The 24,091-nt window shown below is 42.8% G+C and overlaps 1 protein-coding gene across 5 annotated transcripts in view; it reads left to right on the top strand.

Annotated features, from left to right (window-relative positions):
- LOC101486397 (vang-like protein 1) overlaps window positions 1-23,664 on the top strand; it is a 71,147-nt gene extending 47,483 nt beyond the window's left edge. For 3 of the 5 annotated variants that reach the window (XM_076880025.1, XM_076880027.1, XM_076880026.1), the window contains 7 exons: window positions 6,134-6,565; window positions 7,050-7,225; window positions 16,203-16,363; window positions 17,899-17,937; window positions 20,213-20,360; window positions 20,453-20,687; window positions 21,021-23,664. In XM_076880025.1, the coding sequence (XP_076736140.1) occupies window positions 6,134-6,565; window positions 7,050-7,225; window positions 16,203-16,363; window positions 17,899-17,937; window positions 20,213-20,360; window positions 20,453-20,687; window positions 21,021-21,281 (1,452 nt within the window). In that variant the 3' untranslated portion in view covers window positions 21,282-23,664. The remainder of the gene's footprint in view (window positions 1-6,133; window positions 6,566-7,049; window positions 7,226-16,202; window positions 16,364-17,898; window positions 17,938-20,212; window positions 20,361-20,452; window positions 20,688-21,020) is intronic. The other 2 variants (XM_004573262.5, XM_004573263.5) reach the window with 2 other exon arrangements.
- Window positions 23,665-24,091: the final 427 nt, after the last annotated feature.

Raw genomic sequence — 24,091 nt, 5'->3', positions numbered from 1 at the left:
TTTCTAACCGCAAAGGCTGCGATTATACTCTGGACATGTCCAAATTCATGGGCTGCATCCTCCTGAGGCCGCATTTGTAGACCGATTACGTCACAGCGACGCGCCGAAGGCTGTCCAAATTACTACCATATCCCAGAATTCATAGCGCGGCCCAGCCAAACTCCAGTTTCCAGCAATGGCGGCCGCTACTAAGTTTTAAAATTACTCATACTAATCTTTCAGGGTCACAAAATAAACTTTTAACATATTTTCAGGCGAGAAAGTAGTTGTGTAAACATCAAATATCTGCTCGGTTTATCAAGATATCCCATATTTGCAAAAGTGCTTCGACGTTTTCAGAGGCGTCTGCTACCCACCAGCTCGACAGCTAGCCGGGAGCTCGAGGGTTACTGATGCGGCCGAGAACGGCACAACTCCCGGCACATCATTTTCAGATCACCGCGGAGTTTCGCTGCTCGGGTTAAACGTAATATATAAGTCACTTAGACAACCTAAAAATGTTATTGTTGGGCTTTTTTCAGTGTTTTGTTTGTTCGTGAGTAAATCGGTTTGGCTGAGATTAAAGTTATTAGATTAGATAAAATAAAACTTTATTAATCCCCCGGGTGGGTTCCTCCTTGGTTTTCACACAGCTGACTAAACGTCAAACAGAAAACTTATTAAACAGAAGTATGAGACAGTCGAGAATTTACACCAGTGTCTGGTTATATTTTAGATAGCAAGAAGCAGACGGCCGAGTTTATTAAACTCCACCGAGACAGCGGTGACGCTAATCAGAACTAGACCGTCCAATTTCACGCCTTTAAACTTTAAAGGCGTGTTTGTGTGTGTGTTTATACAATTGCTATTATGTTTGCACTTTATGTGTAATGTTACTGACTGCAGAGATCAGTAAGATGTGTGTATTTTTTATTTATTAGTTTTATTTATTTAATATTATTTTTTAATTGAATGACTGTCTAGTAGTTCACAGATGTCGAAAAACTGAGTGTGGTAAAGCCACTGATTTTTTTTTATGTATATTTCTGCAATCTGCACATTGTACTGACTTTCATTTTAATGTTTACACCAGGGTTCCTTGTCAGCACTTTATGCTCAGATGTTTGTAAGCTAAAAATAAACTATTGTGTATGTTCAAATATACTGTTGTGATTGAAGAAGTTAAATAAAAATGTCAGTCATCAATTCATGCATCACCTCATGTCATCATAACAGAGGTCTGTCTTCCAGGAAAGAACAGTTTAAAATTAATGTAATATAGTATTGGCCATACTATATGATGTATTGCTTGTCTTTGTTTAATAATACAGAAGACAAAGACCTTAAAAAATAATCGCATATCGCATCGCAATCGCAATATTGGGGCAAAAAATCGCAATTAGATTATTTTCCATAATCGTTCAGCCCTATCACCCAGGGCCACTACTTTGGCAAAAACAGCTGGAACTGTCACACAGTTTCACATCAAAAGCACCCCAGAGGCCTTTTGAGCAAAGCAGTTCAGTAATGCAATACGATGCATTCAAACACGGGCTCGTGTGCAGCTCAGATCAGCCTCTCTGGATGCGTTTAAAGCTCAGCAGATACGGTATCGTGTTGCAACACTTAGTTTGCTGCCTCACCAATAAATTTCTCTTTTCAAAGAAATGCTTTCAATGTAAAAACTACACCTGCTGCACCTGCCGTGCTTTCCATAGTGTCTCTACTCAGCTGATTGTTATGTCTCACTACATTGTTTGCTGGGTGAAAGATTTGTGCTTTGTTGGAGGTTGCTGAAGTACCTCTGTTTTTGATACAGAGTTATCATTAGATCTCATTCTGGGGGTTTGTCTCATTGTCGTGACAGAGAGAATGTAAACGTGTAACGTCTCTGTCACAATTTTGTTAGTGATTTTTTTGATTTTTTTCAGTACCAAATTCAAAGGTTCTTGGCTGACGAAGGGCAGATTGCTGACTTTGGGTTAGGAATGAGTTGCTGCCTGAAGTTGATGAGTTAAAGTATCAGGGTTAAGGCGGGGGAAGAGTGAAGTGGGAGATTAATTGCAGTGCACTGTTCTGATTAGTTGTGGTAATTAGAGCTGAGCATGAAGAACAAGACGTCTACTTTCTGATCTTAACCTATCACCGTGAGCTGTGTTCTGTGACAAAAAAACCCAAGACACACTGAAAAGAATCAGTTTCTGTGCCGGCCTATAAAAACTTCAGTTTCCTGCTGGAATAGTTGGAGGTGGTGGCTGGGAAGAGTGTGGTCTGGACACTTCAGCTTAACTCCTAGATCCTGATGAGTGGCACAGTAGACGTTGGATGGATGGAGCAAGGGCAGTGGTCACACATAAACAAAAAAAAAATAAAAATTAAAAAGTCTATTGGTGGAAAACAACTAGTTTTGATTGGCTGGAAATAAAAAAATCTTCTCTTTTTCTAGAGTATTTTAAAATCTCTCAATCAGGGTTCAAAATTCTACCATGTGCTTCTTATCATTAAGTTAAAGGTTGTTTCATTTTGGCTGCACAGTTGAGAAACTGTTACTGGCAGTTCAGGAATGTGTGGTTATATTTGTAAAGTTGCAGCCTGGAGTTATTCCCGTGCGGACACGTCATTTCAGATGTTTTCGTCATTGTTTGTCACCCAGTCTGCATCCAACAAATCACTGCAGATGTAGGACAAGAGCAGACCTGACAAGTGTTCAGCTGCCGTGTGTGTATGTAGTCACAAATGGAAGATGTGTTGGTCTCTCCGTCTGGCCCTTGAACTGGCCTGGCTTTGCCTGCCCCTCTGGATCAGTCCCTTTCCTCGTTTAATTGGCTTTCCTATTGTTGAACATTCTTGTCATGCTCCTGCCCTTTTCTTCCTGCGTCTTTGTTCCCTTTCTCTTCTCACTTTTCCTCTCTGTTTCACCTATTTTCATATGATGAATGGGTCTGGGCCTCCTGCGAGGCTGCCGGTACTGAACCAGATCAGCCTGTGGTGATTGGTTAATCCCATGATGAAATGTGGGTCACTGATGTCTATTTTTAGTCACGCTGGCAGAGGGAAAGCCCAGGTATGGTAATAGGCATCCAGCAAAAATCCAGCTCCAAATTTTAGGAGCAGTGAGCCGACTGAGGGGAATGTCGGCAGGTTTGCTTTATTTTAAGTTTTGCTGATTTAACAGTTCAATGATTTTTGTCTATGAGACCAAGAAGAAAAGTGGAAACACGTCAGTGGACATCTGTTTTTCCTTTTCTGTTTTGGGGGTATGTGATGATAGAGTTCTTGATGGAGTAATTTATGCGGTGTGAGATTCAGGTGCTCGAGGCAAGGGCAACGTGCGATGAGTGTACAACAGCCATGAGGCTTGAGAAGCTGTGATTCATGTTTCCCCCTGGGTGTTGTCGAAGTACACTGTGGTTAGAGAGGCAGTCTTCCTTACAGCTAATGCCTATCGATTCACTTCCTCACAAACACGCACACGGCATGCTTGGCTTGACTTAGAGAGCGAGCAGACAAGAATCAGATGCTCTGTACTCGGCTCAGCATGGGTCAGCGGGTCAGTGGTTGTAGGTTTTCTCATTCAGACACTGGAACATTTCAAAATTAAAGCTGCCCTCACTTATCTTCTGTGCTGCTGTACATCTGTCTTAATCTGAGCAGCAGCAGTTTAACATTGGCTGTAATAGTAGACTAAGCAGGGGAAGTTCATATAGCACATTTTTCCATACTTTAGGGGAAAAACTGATGACGTGTGATGTAAAGCCCCTGTCCAGGTACACCGGTTGTCAGTCTCTGCTGATATCTGCCAGTGCAAAGACAAAATAATGACTTTAGCTAACTTTAGATCTCAGCTGCGGATAATTGCTTCATGTGAATTAAAGACCTGTTGCATAAGTCTCCACGGAGAAGCTGAGGGCTCTCCAGTCTGTCTCTTTCATTATTAATGAAGTGGCTGCAACTGTTCCACAAACAATCTGCACTCCTGTTGAGTGGACTAAAGCCTGTTTTATTAACGGTTGTGCATTTGCTTTGTGCTTTGCTATAGTCTGTTAATCTCCTTTAACTCTTAGGTTTAATCAGCTAAATCGATGTACAGAGTTCATCTGTGTCTGCTATAGTAAACAGTCGTTCCAGTAGTAGTATTCTGCAGTTTCTGGGGAATAACTGAAATTCAGTGGAGAAAAAGGACTTTTTCCACTTTGTTAGATATAAAAATACATCCACTGTCAGGCTACACATGTTCGTAAGTCTTACATTTAGTTGCTTATCATATTCAGTTCAATTTATTTATACTGCGCCAAATCACAACAACAGTCGCCTCAAGATACTTTATATTGTAAGGTAGACCCTACAATAATACATACAGAGAAAAACCCAACAATCGTGTAACCCCCTATGAGTGAGCACTTTGGTGACAGTGGGAAGGAAAAACTCCCTTTTAACAGGAAGAAACCTCCAGCAGAACCAGGCTCAGGGAGGGGCGGGGCCATCTGCTGCAACCGGTTGGGGTGAGAGAAGGAAGACAGGATAAAAGACATGCTGTGGAAGAGAGACGGAGATTAATAACAAGTATGATTCAGTGCAGAGAGGTCTGTTAACACATAGTGAGTGAGAAAGGTGACTGAAGAAGAAATACTCAATGCATCATGGGAATGCATCATATGATGTCCGTTTTTATGACTGTAGCGGGTCAAACGTCAGACCATCTTGAGACTGCTTTCAGTGTTGAACCTCTTCAGAGAGAGACCAGTGAAAACAGGTGCCTGGGTGGTCCCCTGTGAGTGTTGGCGCTACTAAAAATATACCTCATGCATCATTTTTAAAGCTTTGTTGATGCTGTGGGGTTGTTTTTCAGGAGTTGGGCTTGCCCCTTTAATTCCAATGAAAGGACCTCTTAATGCATCAGCATACCAAGACATTTTGGACAATTTCATGCTTTCATGCTCCCAACTCTGTTCCAACATGCACAAAACAAGGTCCATTAAGATGTGGATTAGGAATGGGATGTCGCTCATGTTACTATGCGTGTGAAGGCAAATGTGCAAATACCTTTTGCTAGAATAAAAATCAGGCTTGTTTGGTGATATTAAGGTAGTTCTAGACCAGCCTGATCCTATGATAAGGCTGCCCTTGTTGTTTAAAGCGCTATATAAGAACCAGTCCATTTTCCCATTCATCTGAAAGGTCCTGATAAAACCTTTTTACCTTTTTCTCTCATCATCTTGGCTTGTATGTGGGTGCAGACGTGGTCTTGTAGTGGAATTCTCTTATTAAAACTTGAGTATGCAGATTAACTGCAAAGTTTTCACCCTGAGGCCAGTGGGATACTTTCTGTTCCCGTGCAGCATCATCATCCTTTCAACCTCCTCAGTGGAATTGTTCATAATGTGTCTCTCCCATCTCTACAAGTCTCAGGCACATGTTATGGATATGAACCCGAAATATGCATTATAATCCACATTAGGTGCAGCATTTCTGGCCGATTGGTGGGTAAATCTGTTACTGAATTTACTTATAGCTGATGGCAGTTCATCATCTACCCTTTTTTTGCTTTTAGAGGCGGAACTCAGCGGCTCGCATGGTCATGTTAGAGGCCTGTTATGACTACAGCGTAAAGAGTTCTTATCTTTGTTATTCTAGCAGCTCTGCTCTGACACCGCTAACCATCATTATCTGCGGATGCAGTCCAGCCCAGACGTCAGCGTGTAGCCCAGTTGGCAGCTTGTGCTGTTAGCTTTTTCCACTTCCCATTTTTAGTCCCTTCTTTCTCACGTGCTTGGAAAGAGTCTCTCTTTTCTTTCAGCTGATGCTTCAGTCAAAGGTGAAAAACCACTTTAGAATGCAGTAACAGGTGATATCCATCTACAAGTGTATGTTAAGCTAAAGAGAAGTGGCTCAAACAGAGGGGAAAACCATCCATCTGTCAATCCATCCTTTTTTTCCTTGACTAAATGATGTGAATAGGGATGGCTTCAGAAGGCAAGTACCATCCAATGTTTACTAGAAATGGAATGCATCTTATTGACCGCTCACTGCAAGACACCCTTTAACCATTTTCCAACATCCACGGCCAGCTTACAATCAGTCTTTGGACTGTGGGAAGAATCTGGAGGGCAAGGTTGTGTTTTTTTAATGACCTTTGACCTTTGTATTTTCACAGGATGACAACTGGGGTGAGACCACCACAGCCATCACGGGCACCTCGGAGCACAGCCTCTCTCAGGAGGACATCGTTCGCATCACAAAGGATCTGGAGGACAGTGTGGGGCTCGACTGCCGCCGTTACTTCACCCGGACCCTGGCAATAATCTTAGGCCTGCTGGTGTTTCTCACGCCACTGGCCTTTCTGGTGCTACCCCATATCCTCTGGCCAGACAAGCTGCAGAGCTGTGGGACGGCCTGCGAGGGCCTCTTCATCTCTGTGGCCTTCAAACTGCTCATACTGCTGCTGGCTGTCTGGGCGCTCTTCTTCAGGCCAGCGCGGGCAGGACTCCCAAGGGTCTATGTATTCCGGGCACTACTTGCTGTACTGGTTCTGCTCTTTGTGATCTCCTATTGGCTCTTCTATGGAGTCAGGATACTCGACTCACAGGTGAGCTAAGAGAGGGGAAAACTGTACGTATGAATGAAAATTCATTGAGTACTACACACACATACGCACAGAAACAAAGGTTTCAGTAGCATGAGTACTGCAGTCACATTCATTTTTAATGCCATCAGAAGCTCAACAAAGCCACAAACAGCTAAAACACAGATATTTGATTTCCCAGTGCTGTGTGTTTACTCTGTGAGCCATAATTTAAAATCCTTGTAAGTCCCTGATTGAGAATCCCTGTAGGAATACACACTTTCAAAGGACGGTGTTTCAGCCGTCCTTTGAAACGCTGCTAAATATTTATATGCTCTACATCTAGTCTCACATGTGTTTATGCCTGGAAGACTATTTTAGGCATAATCTGTGCTTGGAACTGTGTTGGGACATATTTACTATGCAGTTATTTTATTAGATTTGTGTTTACTTTACATATAAAGTAAATCGGTCACAAACGATTCCCAAAAATCCTAACTGTTGATAGGACGAGAACTACCAGGGTATCGTGCAGTACGCCGTGTCGCTTGTGGACGCTCTCCTCTTCATCCACTACCTGGCCATCGTCCTGCTGGAACTGCGGCAGCTTCAGCCGTGCTACTCCGTGTGCGTCACACGCTCCACAGATGGCGAGACAAGGCACTACAACCTGGGACAGCTCAGGTAAGGAGCACAGAGTGACTCAATTAAATGTAGACATTCTCTTCTTTTAGCATCGTCTTTGAATAAATTTGTGTTTTTCATGACGTTAGTTCGAGGGTAAAGCATTAACAGTGTGAGCAAGAGGGAGTGTTTGAGGTAGGTTTTTGAGGGAGTTCTTTCCAATAAAATGCACACATTGACATATTTGGCAGCCAGGCTTGCCTCTAGTGGCCATCAGGGGAACTGCAGTTTTGCAGTTCCATTTGCCTTTTGGTTTCATTTTTCTGGCCTACTTGTTCTCAGAGGGTTAAAATGAGATGTGACACTCTTTGCTATCGTAGCTTCCATGTCAATCGGACTGGAAAGAAAAGCATATTTACATCCAAATGTGGCTCAGCGAGCTTTCAAATGCTTTGCTGTTGCTGATGAGAACTAAAAAGTCAACAACTTTATAAGACTTAGTGACACTGTGTTAGCAACCAGGAGAGAGAGGAAGAGATCAAGGGGAGATGAATTTAGGGAAAACAAAAGACGTCCGTGTGGGCGAGATGAAGGCAGAGGAAAGGACAGAAACTGGGGCACCTCAAGTTAGAGAGGTGGGAAAATAAGAGGCTAATAGCTGCTTACTAGCACAGAGATGGGAGTAAGAAATTCATGTAGGAAAGTCAAGAAAGAGAAGAAGATGAATATTAAGGAGTCATTAACACATAGATAGTAGAAATGATTATTATAAGGTAGAGCTGAAGAAAATGTAGAATGTATGAAAAAGGCACAAAGACAAAGTGCCTGATGTGGAGAGAAAACCATGCCAGAAGGAAAGAAAGGAGAGGGTGGGGAAGACTTCAGAGAGGAAACTCCTCAGAAAAGAGCTGCAGACACAGGGCGGAGTACATAGGAAAGCCCGGGAGACTGGAACAAGGAAAAATCTAAAGGAGGGACCAAAAAGGAGAATAGAGAACAAGGAACTAATAGTTAATGGAAAGGTTGTGCTGACGAATTGTAAAATGTTGTAAAGAAAGAAAGAAGGTGTGTGTGTGTGTGTGTGTGTGTGTGTGTGTGTGTGTGTGTGTGTGTGTGTGTGTGTGTGTGTGTGTGTAGGAAGGAACCGTCAAGACCAACCTTTTTATGACTTTATCGTCTCTGAGTAAAAACAGGAAGAGACCATTTTCAGCCAGACCCAGCAGCTCCCCCGTTGCTCTCTGCTATCAATACACAGCCCTTAGTCTGACATACCTTTTGCTTTTGGGTATCTAATAAAACCTGACGGATTTATGGATGGAGCTTTTTTTATGACCGGATAGGTGAAACACTATCTGTATACCGTATCTGCACTTATATTTTAAGGTTTATGTCTTCCTGCATTTTTGCCCATGGACTTCTATTTGCATATCCAGCCTCAAAATATTTAAAGATGTTTTTATTCATCAGCCAAAATGCACACTGAGACAGAAATAACTGCAGCAAGTCCATACATGAACGTGCAGTCAGTCTTGCATTAGCATTTTCAATTATGTTTATCTGGCTAACTCGCCGATTGCCACTAAATAACATCTGATCATATTCATGCAGGCGTCCAGTGCACCCGTTATAATTGTTACTCTGCTGTTTTATTTTACCTATTTACGCCTCTTGTCAACTCCACCACCAAAACTACTTCATGTCTTTTATTTTGGAATTACTGGTTTTGCTCAGATTTAATATTATTATATAGGGCTGTTCGATATAACGATATATACAGTGGGGCAAAAAAGTATTTAGTCAGCCACCGATTGTGCAAGTTCCCCCACTTAAAATGATGACAGAGGTCAGTAATTTGCACCAGAGGTACACTGCAACTGTGAGAGACAGAATGTGAAAAAAAAATCCATGAATCCACATGGTAGGATTTGTAAAGAATTTATTCATAAATTAGGGTGGAAAATAAGTATTTGGTCACCTCAAACAAGGAAAATCTCTGGCTCTCACAGACCTGTAACGTCTTCTGTAAGAAGCTTTTCTGTCCCCCACTCGTTACCTGTATGAATGGCACCTGTTTGAACTCATCATCTGTATAAAAGACACCTGTCCACAGCCTCAAACAGTCAGACTCCAAACTCCGCCATGGCCAAGACCAAAGAGCTTTCGAAGGACACCAGGAAAAGTATTGTAGACCTGCACCAGACTGGGAAGAGTGAATCTACAATAGGCAAGCAGCTTGGTGTGAAAAAATCAACTGTGGGAGCAATCATCAGAAAATGGAAGACATACAAGACCACTGATAATCTCCCTCGATCTGGGGCTCCACGCAAGATCTCATCCCGTGGGGTCAAAATGATCATGAGAACGGTGAGCAAAGATCCCAGAACCACACGGGGGGACCTGGTGAATGACCTGCAGAGAGCTGGGACCAAAGTAACAAAGGTCACCATCAGTAACACACTACAACGGCAGGGAATCAAATCCCGCAGTGCCAGACGTGTTCCGCTGCTGAAGCCAGTGCATGTCCAGGCCCGTCTGAAGTTTGCCAGAGAGCACATGGATGATACAGCAGAGGATTGGGAGAATGTCATGTGGTCAGATGAAACCAAAGTAGAACTTTTTGGTATAAACTCAACTCGTCGTGTTTGGAGGAAGAAGAATACTGAGTTGCATCCCAAGAACACCATACCTACTGTGAAGCATGGGGGTGGAAACATCATGCTATGGGGCTGTTTTTCTGCCAAGGGGACAGGACGACTGATCCGTGTTAAGGACAGAATGAATGGGGCCATGTATCGTGAGATTTTGAGCCAAAACCTCCTTCCATCAGTGAGAACTTTGAAGATGAAACGAGGCTGGGTCTTCCAACATGACAATGATCCAAAACACACCGCCCGGGCAACAAAGGAGTGGCTCCGTAAGAAGAATTTTAAAGTCCTGGAGTGGCCTAGCCAGTCTCCAGACCTCAACCCCATAGAAAATCTGTGGCGGGAGTTGAAAGTCCGTGTTGCTCGGCGACAGCCCCAAAACATCACTGCTCTCGAGAAGATCTGCATGGAGGAATGGGCCAAAATACCAGCTACTGTGTGTGCAAACCTGGTAAAGACCTATAGTAAACGTTTGACCTCTGTTATTGCCAACAAAGGTTATGTTACAAAGTATTGAGTTGTATTTTTGTTATTGACCAAATACTTATTTTCCACCCTAATTTACAAATAAATTCTTTACAAATCCTACCATGTGGATTCATGGATTTTTTTTTCACATTCTGTCTCTCACAGTTGAAGTGTACCTCTGGTGCAAATTACTGACCTCTGTCATCATTTTAAGTGGGGGAACTTGCACAATCGGTGGCTGACTAAATACTTTTTTGCCCCACTGTATCGGATGACGATATAAAAATGTCTATCGTTTGTTTCATGATGTCGCAAAATAAACTGTTTACGGCAATATTTTTTCATCGTTTTGATGGTCACTGTAGTGGCTATATAAATTTCTTAATGTTCTCTCTTTCTCTTATATTTTATATAACCACACGACTGATGGACAAGCGCCTGTTTTTATGCGTTGTGGTTGGCAACAACGACGGTAACAGCATCGCGTGTCCGCTTGTTTATGTTCCACATAAACCTTTCACAATAAAGCTCAAGATCCTGTTGAGACTTTTCAAAATAAACTGAATCACGTGAAAGAGCAGATTATTTACGGATGAGAATTAAAAAAGAGCCACTAGGTGCTAAAAAAATAAACCTTAGACTCAAACATTAGAACAGGCTTTTCACCGCAGCACGCTGTGTAATAAATGCTCACAAAGAAAACGGCGGCCGTTACAACTTATGTCTAAAAATGTATAGTTTCATACATCGGTTAAAACACTCGACTCCAGCTACATGACGCGCAGCTGGAAACACTTCCCGCAAGTCGAGCTGCCGGAGATTCACAGAATTTACAGAACGTGTTACATTTTTGTGATTTATATCGTTATCGGGACGATACAATTCTTATATCGGGATATGAGATTTTGGTCATATCACACAGCCCTATTGCTCTAAGTGTTTAAGGGGTTATTTGTCCCAGGCGTTCATTGGCACCATTTTGGAGCATTGGTGCCATTGTTGACTAACAAATTGAAGAACTTTGCACTGAAACACTCCATCCACACATCTTCTACCATTTATCCAGATGTGGGTCGTAGGCACAGCAGTCTAAGTAGAAATGCCTAGGACCCCTTTCCCCAACCACCTCTTCCAGCCCTTCTGGGGGGACACCAAGGCATTTCCAGGCCAGCCGAAAGACACAATCTCCAGCATGCCCTGAGTCTGCCCTGAGGCCTCCATCCAGTTGGACATATCCAAATCGCCTCACTCAGGAGGCATCCTAATCAGATGCCCACACTACCTTAACTGGCTCATGTTGATGTGGAGGAGTAGCAGCTCTACTCTGAGCTGCACCCAAGTGACCTATCTCCTCACCCTATTTCTAAGGGAGCGCCGCCGCCACCACCTTTCAGAGGAAGCTCATTTCTGTCACTCATATCCACGATCTCATTCACTACCCACAGCTCGTGGACATACAGTAGATGAGGCTACACTAAAACTGAAAACTTTGGTACAGCATCCACATCACTGTCTGTCAAACATGGAGTAGCAAAGGGTGGCTACTTTCAGGAATCTACAATATAAGACATATTTAGAGTTATTTATTAATTTTGCTACATAATTCCATATATCTTGCTTCATATATTTGATGTCTTCAGTATGTATCTACATTGTAGAAAGTAGTAAAAATAAAGAAAAACCATTAAATGAGAAGCTGTGTCCAAACTTTTGACTGGTAGTGTATGTTCCTCCACACTACGTTTCTAACGTTAACCGTGTACCGTGTACATTAACCTCATGTTTTACCTGAATTGAGAAAGGATGTATAATGTAAATAGAATTGGTCCTAGCACAAAACCATTTTTTTGTTTGGAAAAGCAGGATGGAAATTTTTTAACTGTTTTTTGAACATTTCTGGCTCTTTTCAGACTTTTTAAAAAAAAGTAATCAGTAAGCTAAAATGTGGGGAAAAAAGAAATAAAATTGCTAAGCATCAGCAGGAACAGGTCAGACAAGTTAAAGCGTTTATTGGTCTGAGCGGTGTGTTCGCCGGTTGCCTTGGGGGTGTCGTCCTTTTGTAAGCCTTGCCATTCATCCCTGCACGGCCGGCAGCAGGCCCAGCCTCGCTCTGTTGTCCGTCTGTGACTGTAAACACACAGCTAATTAGTGCTCCCTACAGACTGCAGCGCGGCATCTGGTCAGCCTGACGCGCACAGCCATACACAAACGGAGGCACGCCTGTGTGTGTGTGTGCATGGATAATTGCACCATATACATGCAAATGACAGATTTGTGCACACATTGCCTCAAACACGAGCAGCGTATCATACAGAGAATCCCAGACACACTAGTGGGTGTTATGTTTTCCCAGCCAACCTCTCGTGTATGTTCTCTATTAACAGGCGGTGGCTGGTGCTGCTCACATTCCTGCTTTTCTGGCATCCATCCTCAGCCTTATCATAATGAGGACCCTATCCTGGGCCCTCAGGCCCCGGTGGCTTGTTTCTGTCTGCCTTTGATGCCAATCTGAGGGCCAGAGGAGGTTTTTCTTTTTTTTTTTTGCTTCGTTGTTTGACCGGATGAGTCGAATACAGAGTGCATTCCTTACCAAGTTGTTAAGAGAGGAGTGGTTTAAACACATTCACAGTTGGGGGGACTTCCCTCTTACCGAGCATTCCTGTGCATCAGAACAGTGATCAATCACCTCGCTCTCAGAGGATCTGGTTTATGATTGAACTGCAAAGTTTTAAGAGAAGGTTCTTTATTTCCTTCTCTGAGTTTGCATTCTCCTTGCTCTGTGGGCCCAGTTGAGCTCCTCGGTTTGAATTGCTTTGTGTCATGTTTGCTCTGCTTAATAATTGAATGAACTTGGGAAGAAGCAGGGACTGACTCACTATTTACGTAAGTTACAGCTAAACAATGGTGCTGCCTAGTGTGAGTGCTTAATGCAGCACAGGGCTGTCTGGGTGTTATCACACTTTCTGCTGCCTCTTTGGCGAAAATGAGCGCCGACTCCACTCGTGCTAAAATAATCAATACCCTGTGATTTATTTGTTTTTCTGCAGCTGGAGATCCCATTAGAGATTATCTCCTAAAATCTTCAGAGTTTCTCTAAATGCGTATGTACACTTTCTTTTTGAAATATCAGTAAACAGTGTGTGAGCCTAACACCTGATTGTATAACTAGATAAAGAATTTTGTGTTAATTTGCTGTGTTTCTGGTCTTGAGGGCTTTTAGGCAACTCTCTGCTTCTTAGGGTCAGAAACATTCAAACAGAAATCAAGAACAAAGTGCTGTCTCACTTCCAAGTTATTGAAGTGGATGCAACAGGGTGCTAATCTCTGAGAATGATCACAGAGTCAATATTGATGCCATTATTTCTCGGTGATCTGGCAAATAAGTCCACCCATCTCATTCCCTAACTACCCTGCTGCGATCCGACAGTGCCGATCACTGCAACGCCGTGCCGCCGGGCAAAGAAATCATCAGACTGAAACTGCATGAATCCTATGCTAAATTTAGAGAATTAAGCTTGTTTGATTAGGAAATTGGCAAGACCACGCTTGTTTATTTTAAAGATCCTCCTGTTCAAGCATGTTGTACAACCTTTAGCTGTCATCTTAGCTCACTTAAACTTGTTTTGTTTTTCAAAGTCTCAATGAGATTAGTGGCAATGAAGGCAGCCCAAATAAAAAAGTCCAGCAAAAACACTGTCTCGAGATCTGTATCTTCACCGTGTTAGAGGACATAGTGCGAATGTGGTGTTTAGTCTTCTTCACTTTTCTCCAGTGTGTAACAAATCCTATGGATCGACATGAGGAGACATCCTCTGTCATTGAGAAGTATTTCTTAGAACTCTGCTTGCCTCTGGTGATGTTAGTGTGAGCTCACATACATGTGACTGTCATCAGATGGCAGAGCGGTAACAACGAATGACTTTTTAATGCTGCCTGGGTGATTTCCAGCTCTCTGTAATACGTCACATGACGCATTATTTAATGTAAGGTTTGCTTTAGAAGCAGGAATGTTAAAGGTCAGAAAAAGGATATAAGAGCTTTCATCAGTGAGTCTGTATTCATTTTGCCTCCTTTGGGATAATAGGAAGCGCATGCTGCAGACTAGCACGTGTTGTTGTTTGGGTTTATTAAGTTAGAAGAATGACACAGGACGGCTCACACAATGAATGAAAAGAGTCCAGTGTTGAGCTGTAAAGTCTTGTTATGTGCTAGTTAACAGCAGCATCTGCTGTCCTCCTTTCAGCCAAATGCAGGGTGTGAAACTGAGCCCATGATGTTGCTACAGAGTTGGTACAGTTGTTGAGACTAACTGTGAGTTAAAAGATATCATACGTAACATTTAGACTAATTAACATCTATGACAGAGTTATACTCATGATCATTCACACTCTTGTTGATACCTACACCAAAATCACTCGTTAACCTAGTGAGCATGTCTTTGGACCGAAAAGCCCCACAGGTACAGAGAGACATGCTAACTGTAAAACTATTGATGTGAAGCTATAATGTTTTGATATAAAACTGCAAACCTTTTCCAATCAGCGATCACATTTTTGAACCGTGACACGAGAGTCGGTATTTATAGTCAGCTGATATTAGCATGACTGCTGTAATATATTGGTAAACGCAAGTAAGGCTGTAGTGTCGCTGCTTGAGTAAGTGTGTCGTTTTGGCGTGATTTACCTTTTTATTTGAAAGAGGAACCACAGAGGAACTATATTATTATCAAGCCAGTGATTTATGACCTTTATCGTGTGAAAGTACTTTACCTGTGTGCAGGACCTGGCATGCTTAGTGATCCATGGTATAAAGTATCAGGGTCTGGGTTATACACTTCGAGCTCACTTTGAGTCTCTGGCTTCTCTTTCATGCTCGTGACTCCTTCTGTCATCTTTGCGCCTCTTGTAACCTCAAACCTCACTTCCTTTTCTTGGTTGGCTCTTAAACACCTGTAAGGCAACCTTCACCCTGCAGCTCGTAGTGGCCCCCCGTCTGATGTTTGTGAACATGCAGTTATCACCTGCTGCTGCTCACCATGTACATGAACAATTATATAAAGGTATAAATGTGAATAGCACTCCACGTCTCTTCTAGCTCTAGCTCTCCTTTTTTCCACCTCATGATTTGTCTTTTCCTCCAGGCTATAAATCACCCTGCCTTTTCAAATCTTACGTTTGCCAGGACGAGCAGTGAAAATAAATTGCATTAATGAGACATCGAGGAGAAGCAGAAATCCGATTTTCTGTCGCAGTCTTCAGCTCTGACTAATGCATTAATGTAGTTCCAGAGGATTGCGGGTCATCCGGTGATGAAGATCTGTAAATGTTTTTGTCACTGGTTCTGTTCTCTGTGTTTATATCTTCACTTAAATCTCGTCAAGCACAGCAGAGCCACCTCTACACTGTGCATTATCTTCTAGACGTGCTGATATTCTGTTCTCCAAGGTGGTTTTTTTGTGTGTCTTTAAGAATCATTTCCACTTAGTCATTAAGTATTACTGTCAGATCTTTTCATTTCAGTTGCTGCACTGTTCCACCTTTGTTCCATATCACTTCCGTCCCCTCGCTCTGTCTCTCTCTCCCTGTTTTATGTTGATGGTACTGTTAGTCTGAAGAAATGCTAGAAGGGTTTTTCTTCACTCGCAGAAAGTTTTCAAAGAAAGCCAGAAATGTCTGTTGGCTAGTGCTTCCTCCTGCTTTTTGCCTTCTGCCTTTTCGCTGTGCGTTTGTATTCAGCAGGAAGGCTTGTAGAATTACTACGGCTATTTTCTAGTCTTTGGTGTTAAACATCCCGTGGCTAATGTTCCTCACGTCCTGCTCTCAGACCTGAAGCTCTCATGCTGGCCCAAAGCTACCTGAATTCCAAACTCAAACATTTCCTGTGGCTTAAACTTCCCTTTGATTTTCCCATTTCTTCCTCTGCAGTATTCAGCGGGCAGCTCTGGCCATCATAGAGCACTACTACTGTGACTTTCCGGTTCATAACCCAGCGCTGCTTTCCGCCTCCAAGTCCCGCGCTGCCAAGCATCTGGCTGGCCTCAAGGTGTACAATGTGGATGGTGAGTTCCCAGCAGCCCCTGCTGAGGGTGAGTGGGATGCTTCATGTCTTCAGTGATTTTGGTTGTTCTTTGTGCTCTGGGGTGGTGGAGTCTCAGAGGTCTGCTTTTCCTTCCTTATACTGATCTGTTTGGGCAAACTGTGTGTTTTACTTATTACAACTATCTGTTCAACAAACTGATTATTGTTCAGTCTTTAAAATGCTCACAGACACTGAATATTTCCCTGTTTTCAGACTGACCCACAGCTCAGATCTTTTATCCTGTCTTCCTTCTCTCACCCCAACTAGTCGCAACAGATGGCCCCGCCCCTCCCTGAGCCTGGTTCTGCTGGAGATTTCTTCCTGTTAAAAGGGAGTTTTTCCTTCCCACTGTCGCCAAAGTGCTTGCTCATAGGGGGTCATATGATTGTTGGGTTTTTCTCTGTATGTATTATTGTAGGGTCTACCTTACAATATAAAGCGCCTTGAGGCAACTGATGTTGTGATTTGGCGCTGTATAAATAAAACTGACTATAAAAATTGAATTGAATTGAAATCTATAGATTTAAATAGGATTTTGACATTTAAGAATCAGTGACATTCGGTAAATGAGTGATTAGACACCAAAACTGTTTCTCAATTCTTGTTAGTTTAAATGATGTGGATTAGTTATCTCATATTCAGATTTGTAGTTTGACCACTGACCCTTTTTAAACAACATGTATTTGATATTTGAATTGCCATAATGCCTTTAAATTCCAAGGATTCATATTCGCGCGTTGCCTATTTTTGGGTCCAACATTTAGACGTAACATTTTTAGCTAAAAAAGACCCAAAAAAAGTCTCCAAATCTTCTCATTTGAAAACTTTAACAGCAAGTTTGTCTAATGTTTTGCTTAAAAAGAATCCGCCTCAACTGTGATCCAGTCTTCAGGGTCATGTTGATTGTCTGGTCACAATTTCCCACACTATATAATGAGATATGACTTGTTTTGTTTAATGACAGAGCAGCAAGAGTCAGACTGAGAAAACCAGCAAATGTCCAACGATTGGCAACATTGTTCCAGTTAATTAGGCTTATTCGCTTAAATGGTTCTGGTCTGTTTATGACAATTAAACTAAATATGGCTGTCTCTAATTATATTTAATATAATATCTGCCAATATTTTGCCCTCATTTCAATGTAATGTGACCACTTAACTGGCAGAATAAATACATCTTTAACACCATTAAACAGAGGCCACATTGTTTTTGAGTTAACTGTTAGAAACTGCGTTTTTGTGTAGCAGTCGTTCGCTCCAAATGACATTTCAAGTCTCTGCAGGTCGAATCTCCTTAGCTGTGCTGGAATGTGCTAAAACATATAACTGCCTGGAAGGAAGAAAATTGATCTGCAGTCTTGGCATAATTAGAAAATTGACCAGTGTAGTATAAAGCACAGGTGATTTGTAGCTGATGTGTTACAACATGCAAAAAAAGTGTGGCTATCTATATCGCCCCGGGCGCACCTTCTGGAGCAGGTGGAGTGTTTTAAACTTGCTCTTCTCTCTGTGTTTTTCCTCACACTGACGCTAACCCGTTAAGACATCTTTAAAGCTAACCTGAAAGCCTACCTGTTGGACAGTAAGTAAATGCAACACTGCCACCAATAAAAGTACCCTCACAGCCTGCTGGTGCTCGCTTTAAACAAAGATATTCCTTCAATGTACTTGAAATGAAAAGCCCCCACCTCCCCCACCCCACTTCCACCCACTCCTATTCTCTCTTTGCATGCCACAGGTTGATGAAAAAGTTCAGCGTTGTCCTTACAACAGCTGGCAGAATGCAACACAAACCCTCGATTAAATTATTGCAGTCCCTTAAGTGTACTCAAGCTTCACTTAAGTGCACTAACTCGACTCCCACCTCTCGGTTTGGTGTTTTATTTTCCTGCCATTTATTTCCCTCCTTTCTTCCTCCTCCTCTCAAATGTTCGTGGGAGGCGTTGACGGAGATGGCTGATAAATCAATAGCTATTACAACACCAGTATTCTCATTTCTCTCTCGAGCCTCATCCTCCTTCATTTTCCTCCCGCAGCAGCTGCTCGGGGACCCCTCCGTCGCTCTCATCGCTCTCTTGTCTTGAGCTTTTACTTCCTACTTCTTGCTTTCTGCGGCCACACTGCTACTGTAATAAATAATTCTGACTCAGGGACAGACGATAATCATTTCTTAATGAAAAACTGGTGAAGCTCTGAGCACAAAACAGCCGTAATACTCGATTAGACTGCGTCCAAATGGCTTCGGGTGAGCTTTGTGATTCCTGGAACAACATTTTAACTGTGTTGTTTAGTCAGCTCAAGTTTCTGTGACTGAACTACCAAATCAAAGAAGCGGAGTGAAATACAGTCACCGCTGTTACAGGTATTTCCTGTTGCAGTCATGAGTAATGGTGCCACTCTTTCAGGCAGCATTAAAAGTCTGATCTGCGTTTTGGATCGTCGTCCCACTTTCTTGTCTGATTGTATGACACATTCCTGAATCTGGAATATTCTCATTTCTGTACATGCAATGCTTCCTAATATCCATCGCCCCAGCGCTGGATATTATCTCCCCATTTCTTAACAGTTGGCGACAGTTCTGCTTCATCTACATGCAGCCTAACATTGCTCAGACTTTAAAGAAAAGCTCTTTTTAAGCACGGCTGTTAACAAGATTAGTATCATTTTCACTTGAAAAGTCCACACAGCATTTCATGTGTCCACAGGTACCTAAGCAGTTACACACAATGACACTGTGTGAATAGTACAGGTGGGACTCACCACACATGAGATTCATGATTTTCAACATTTTGTGATACGTACATCTGTTAATATTATTTCACTGATGTAGCTTTAAACTGTGAACTGGTTGTAAACAGGATGTACGATCATGTGGTGTGGCCTTATGACTTCACAGTGTCGGAGAATTCCCAAGTTTATTTGTAAATTTGTGGCTTTAATCTCACAAATCCTTCTCCTAAACTATGAACCCCACTGCTCGGCTCGGTTTGTATTTGTTTTTGTTTTTTTCCAGTATCAGTGCCCCTGAGAAACCATCATACTCCAGATTATTATTGTTCACACCAATGAATTTTCACATTTGAGAGATACAGTCTTGAACTATTGAAGACCCTCTAGACTACTTTTACTTCCACTCGACTTCTAACCGACACGTGTTTCTGTTGTAAGTGTGTCTCGTAGAGTTATTTGAAATCTTCCGTACAGAAAGCGCCACATGGCAAATTCCAAGTGCACCTTCCTTCCCCTGACATTTAGTGTAACGTTTCCCGCCCGTAAACCTCATGTCAGTGCAGTGATGCCAGGAGCAGAGTTGGGAGGGGGGGTCCATGAATTATTCTGTTCATGCTCGATCCCTGCCCCGCATTAATAATTCGCCAGCGCTGCCATCTTTTAACCTGCATTAACATCAGGCGGGGTTCATCAGCCGCCTCCAATTTCTAATTCTAAAAATGTAAACTTTTGAAGTTGCCCGAGACCCTCATTTAATTGCACTCCCCGTACCTCCTGAAGGCAGAGTAATGGAAGTGTTTGCATATCAATGGCCCGTACATGGGGGAAGGAATGTGTTTTGGATTTTCCACTGATGACATCGCTCGGAACAATAAAAAATTCAGACTTTGTGCGGCTCTTCTTGTCAGCTTCTGGGGTTTTAAGTGTTGCAGGTGATAAAAGGAAATGGACTGAGATTTATGTGCATTAATAATCTCCCCCCTTCACTCTAACAGCAGCTTGTTCTCTCACATTGCACTCTGTGTCATCACCAAAGATTTCTTTCTTCCTTCACCGGCCGCTACCACCTGTGAACACTCTCATACATGCATTTAACCCTTCCCGTCAATCTGATTTTGCCGCGGCAGGTCCCGGAAACAACGCAGCAGCGGGAATCGCCCATTCTCAGTCCAGAGCGATGATCGCAGCTGCCGCCCGCCGCAGAGACACCAGCCACAACGAGCTGTACTACGAAGAGGCCGAGCACGAGAGGCGCGTCCGCAAACGCAGAGCACGGTGAGTCGGTCAGATCAAAACGCGTTTCAAGCAGTAAAACACAAAAGCCTGCTGTTATTGAAACTGCTGTTGTTTGCTGTTTCCCCTCCCAGGCTGGTGGTGGCAGTAGAGGAAGCGTTTACACACATTAAGCGCATGCAGGAGGAAGAGCAGAAAAAAGCACCTGGGGATGTTATGGACCCTCGAGAAGCAGCACAAGCCATCTTCCCATCCATGGCTCGGGCTCTGCAGAAGTACCTGAGGACCACCAAGCAACAGCACTGCCACAGCATGGAGAGCATCCAGCAACACCTGGCCTTCTGCATCACCAACAACATGACGCCCAAGGTCAGTCCTGTGACCTCTACACACGGCATTCGGCCTTTCTTTGGGGGTCATTTCAGTGAATTATATTTATATAGTGTCAAAAAAGGTAACGAACCTACAAGGAAAACAGAGAGAAAAACCCCAACAATCATATGACACACTACGACCAAGCAAAAGTGGGAAGGAAAAGCTCAATTTTAACAGGAAGAAACCTCCAGCAAAACCAAGCTCAGGGAGGGGCCATCTGATAAAGACAGGACACAACATGCTGTGGAAGAAGGCCAGAGATTAATAATAACTAATATTTAAATGCATTTTTATAATATAATGGTTTCATACTTCCTTCTTTTCCAGGCGTTCCTTGAGAGCTACCTGACTCCAGGTCCAACCGTTCAGTACAGCCGGGACTTCTGGCGAGCCCGTCAGTGGACGCTGATCAGCGAGGCGTCAGTCACCAGCGGCCTGAAAGACGGCACCATCTTCCTGCTCAAATGTGTGGACTTTAGCCTGGTGGTGACATCCAAGAAGATCCCCTACATCCAGATGTCCGAGGAGTACATCGATCCCAAATCACACAAGTTTGTCCTGCGGCTACAGTCGGAAACATCTGTGTAGGACGCCAGATGTTTTATTTTTATTTCACACCCTGTTGCTCTCCAATATTTTCATTTTGGGTTTTGCAGTTTTCAATTTTTACTTTTTTAAAAATATATTATATATGAATCTAGCTATCGCACACGTTTGAATATATTGATCTTTTATTGTTGATAAAATCGAAAAAAGAAGAGTTGCAGCAGGATTTTTGCTCACTGGATTCTGGACGCGGTTGAGTGCACATGCTCTGTGTGTGTGTGTGTGTGTGTGTGTGTGTGTGTGTGTGTGTGTGTGTGTGTGTGTGTGTGTGTGTGTGTGTGTGTGATGTAATTTTGTGTCAAAACAATCACCCCTTCAAACAAGATGGGAACAAGTAGCATTTAAAGGTTGACATCTCCACAGAGAGCAGTTTTTGTGTTGGATTTCCATGAGACGGACAGAGTAACAGGAGGAAAGTGTGTTGTTTTGTTGTTTTGTGTACACTTGGAAGTATTTGAATATTTTTGGACACCAAAAAAAATAAATGGACTTATATATACAAGAATGAAACAACTTCAGTTTCAGCATTAAATGCACATTCACATGACGGTGGGAATGATCTCAGTCTGCACATAAAGGAAGAGGCACGCCTCCTCAACACTTTTTCCTGACAGCTGAGACGTCACACTCCACCGTGTCCATCCTGTGGCGTGCGGCCCACGCCCTTGAGCGCTAATTTTAGCAGCCAAAGTTGGGACTCTTTGAGTTGTTTTCAGTTCCTCTCCAGGTGCAACGGAGCACAAATCTGAAACCTTTCCACTCCAGTCAGGAGCGACGCAAGCGTGCCGTGTTTGAACACCAGGGTGAACTTGGCATGAACCGGATAATAGGAGACGCACTGAGATGGACACGTGCCCAAAAACATTTGCCCTGCCTCAGCGGTTCGGTAACCTTCTCAGGGCTTTCATGTCGCCCACATCTGCCTGACGTGATGGAAGGGGAAGGCAGCGGGAAAGAGAGACCCAGCCATCATGTTGGAATTAAAAAGTACTACTGATTTCTCCAGACTTTGGGTTACAAAGCAGATGTATTCATTGTGTGTACATTCTCCTTTAGACCTCAGTCTTCAAATAATGGTTGAAGTTACAGGTAACAACTCTCCCACCTGGCGTGAGGTGGGCGTTAAGTTACCATTGTGTCCATTTTCACAGCACTGACCCTCCTTTTTCTAAACTACTGTCTGCAAACACTCCACGTTTCCTTTGTTTTGTTTGGGTTTTGACATATGTATGCACACGTGGTGCAAGTATGCACCTTTTACCTTTAACTTACCCCTGCTGCAATGCTTTTAATTTGAAAATTCAAGAGAAAATGTTAAATTTTCTTCCTCTGTAGTGAAGTGAAAACAGACATTAATGCTTAATTTGCAAGATGAGCAACTAAACAACTGGCTTAAACAAACAGCAACATGTAAAGTCTGATTCCATCTTTCAGGGCTCACAGGGTTTCATTATGTATGATGATAAATCACCAGAGTCTTTATCAGCAGTGAGAGCTGCGGCAGCAGGGCGGAACCTCCTTCCCAACTGGACTGTCTGGTTTTCCTTTACTGCCTCGTCTCACCCCTGTTGTCTGACAATTCCCTCGAGGTCAGTCCTTTCATGGAAGGCTCAGAAGGGATTCTCTCGCCTGCTGAATGGGTTTACACCGGCAGGCCAGAAAAATACAGTTAAATGAAGTTAAAATGACATGTGTCTGTTCCTCTGTTACTGTCGAAACTGATAAAACTGATCTGGTAAAATCACCAAAGAGAGGGGGAAAAAAAGAAGAGTCGCACTGAGCACGCTCAAGAAGACATGCAAACAGTATAGCTTTGCCTGAGAGCAAGGTTGTCCCCTACTGCCCCCTGGTGATGCAACACAGCATTGTCACTGCATGTTTTCAGACAAAAAGAAAAAAACTACTGGTAATTTTATACTATAATTATTTCACTGTAAACAAAATGTTAAAACACCTGCAAAAAAGTCAGATACGTGCTGTTTTCTGTGTGACACGTCCACAGCAAATCTTTTTTCTTTTCTTTTTTTAAATTTTAAACACGTGTCATTGGTCAGATTTTGTACCAACTAACTAAACTTTGTATGACCCTGATGTGATGGTGCCTCCTGTTTTTAAACTGTATCTATTTATGTAAGCGTGTGTGTGTTTGTGTGTGTGCCATTCCAGTTCACACAACCAGCCCCAACCCGACCCCCTCCTCCACCATCTGTCACACTGTTGCCAAGTTACAGTCCTCTGTCATGGATTGGTTTCTGATGGGCGGTTTTCTGATAATGAACGTGACGTTGCAATGTAAGATGTGTTTCGATCTCACAGCGTTAGCGTTTGTAGAAAAAAATAAATCATTTTTATGAACATTTGTAAAGCTGCTGAGTACTGGGCTGCTCTTTTTACTTCCAGGATTACCTTAAGTGTTTGTGACGTGTCGAGGTAACCCAGGATTACGCCATCACAGTTCACACTCACTCTAACTTTTTTTTTTGTTAGATTTTTCCAGCAAACACATCACAGCCTGCTGTCCAACTCTACACCATGGCGATCCATTTTTAAATGTTCCCAGTTGTAGTCTTTTTTCCTTTCTTATCTCCATTTCTCACAAACTAACAAGTCTTCTGTTCACATCATCGCTATCTCCATATGCACTCGTTCGATGCCCTGGCTGTATGCTCGCTAACACTCTATTCTGTCGTTGCAAATTAAGCGGCCGGTCGTGCTTAGTGACACGCCAGAGCAAAATATCATCTTTTTTGGCCATATTTTGGTGGCTTTTTGTTGTTATGGAGCTCAGCGGT

The sequence above is a fragment of the Maylandia zebra genome, linkage group LG23 (assembly GCF_041146795.1).
Source record: "Maylandia zebra isolate NMK-2024a linkage group LG23, Mzebra_GT3a, whole genome shotgun sequence".
NCBI classification, from domain to species: Eukaryota; Metazoa; Chordata; class Actinopteri; order Cichliformes; family Cichlidae; genus Maylandia; species Maylandia zebra.
Note: the sequence above shows the minus strand (reverse complement) of the source record. Positions and strands in the feature narration are given on the sequence as shown.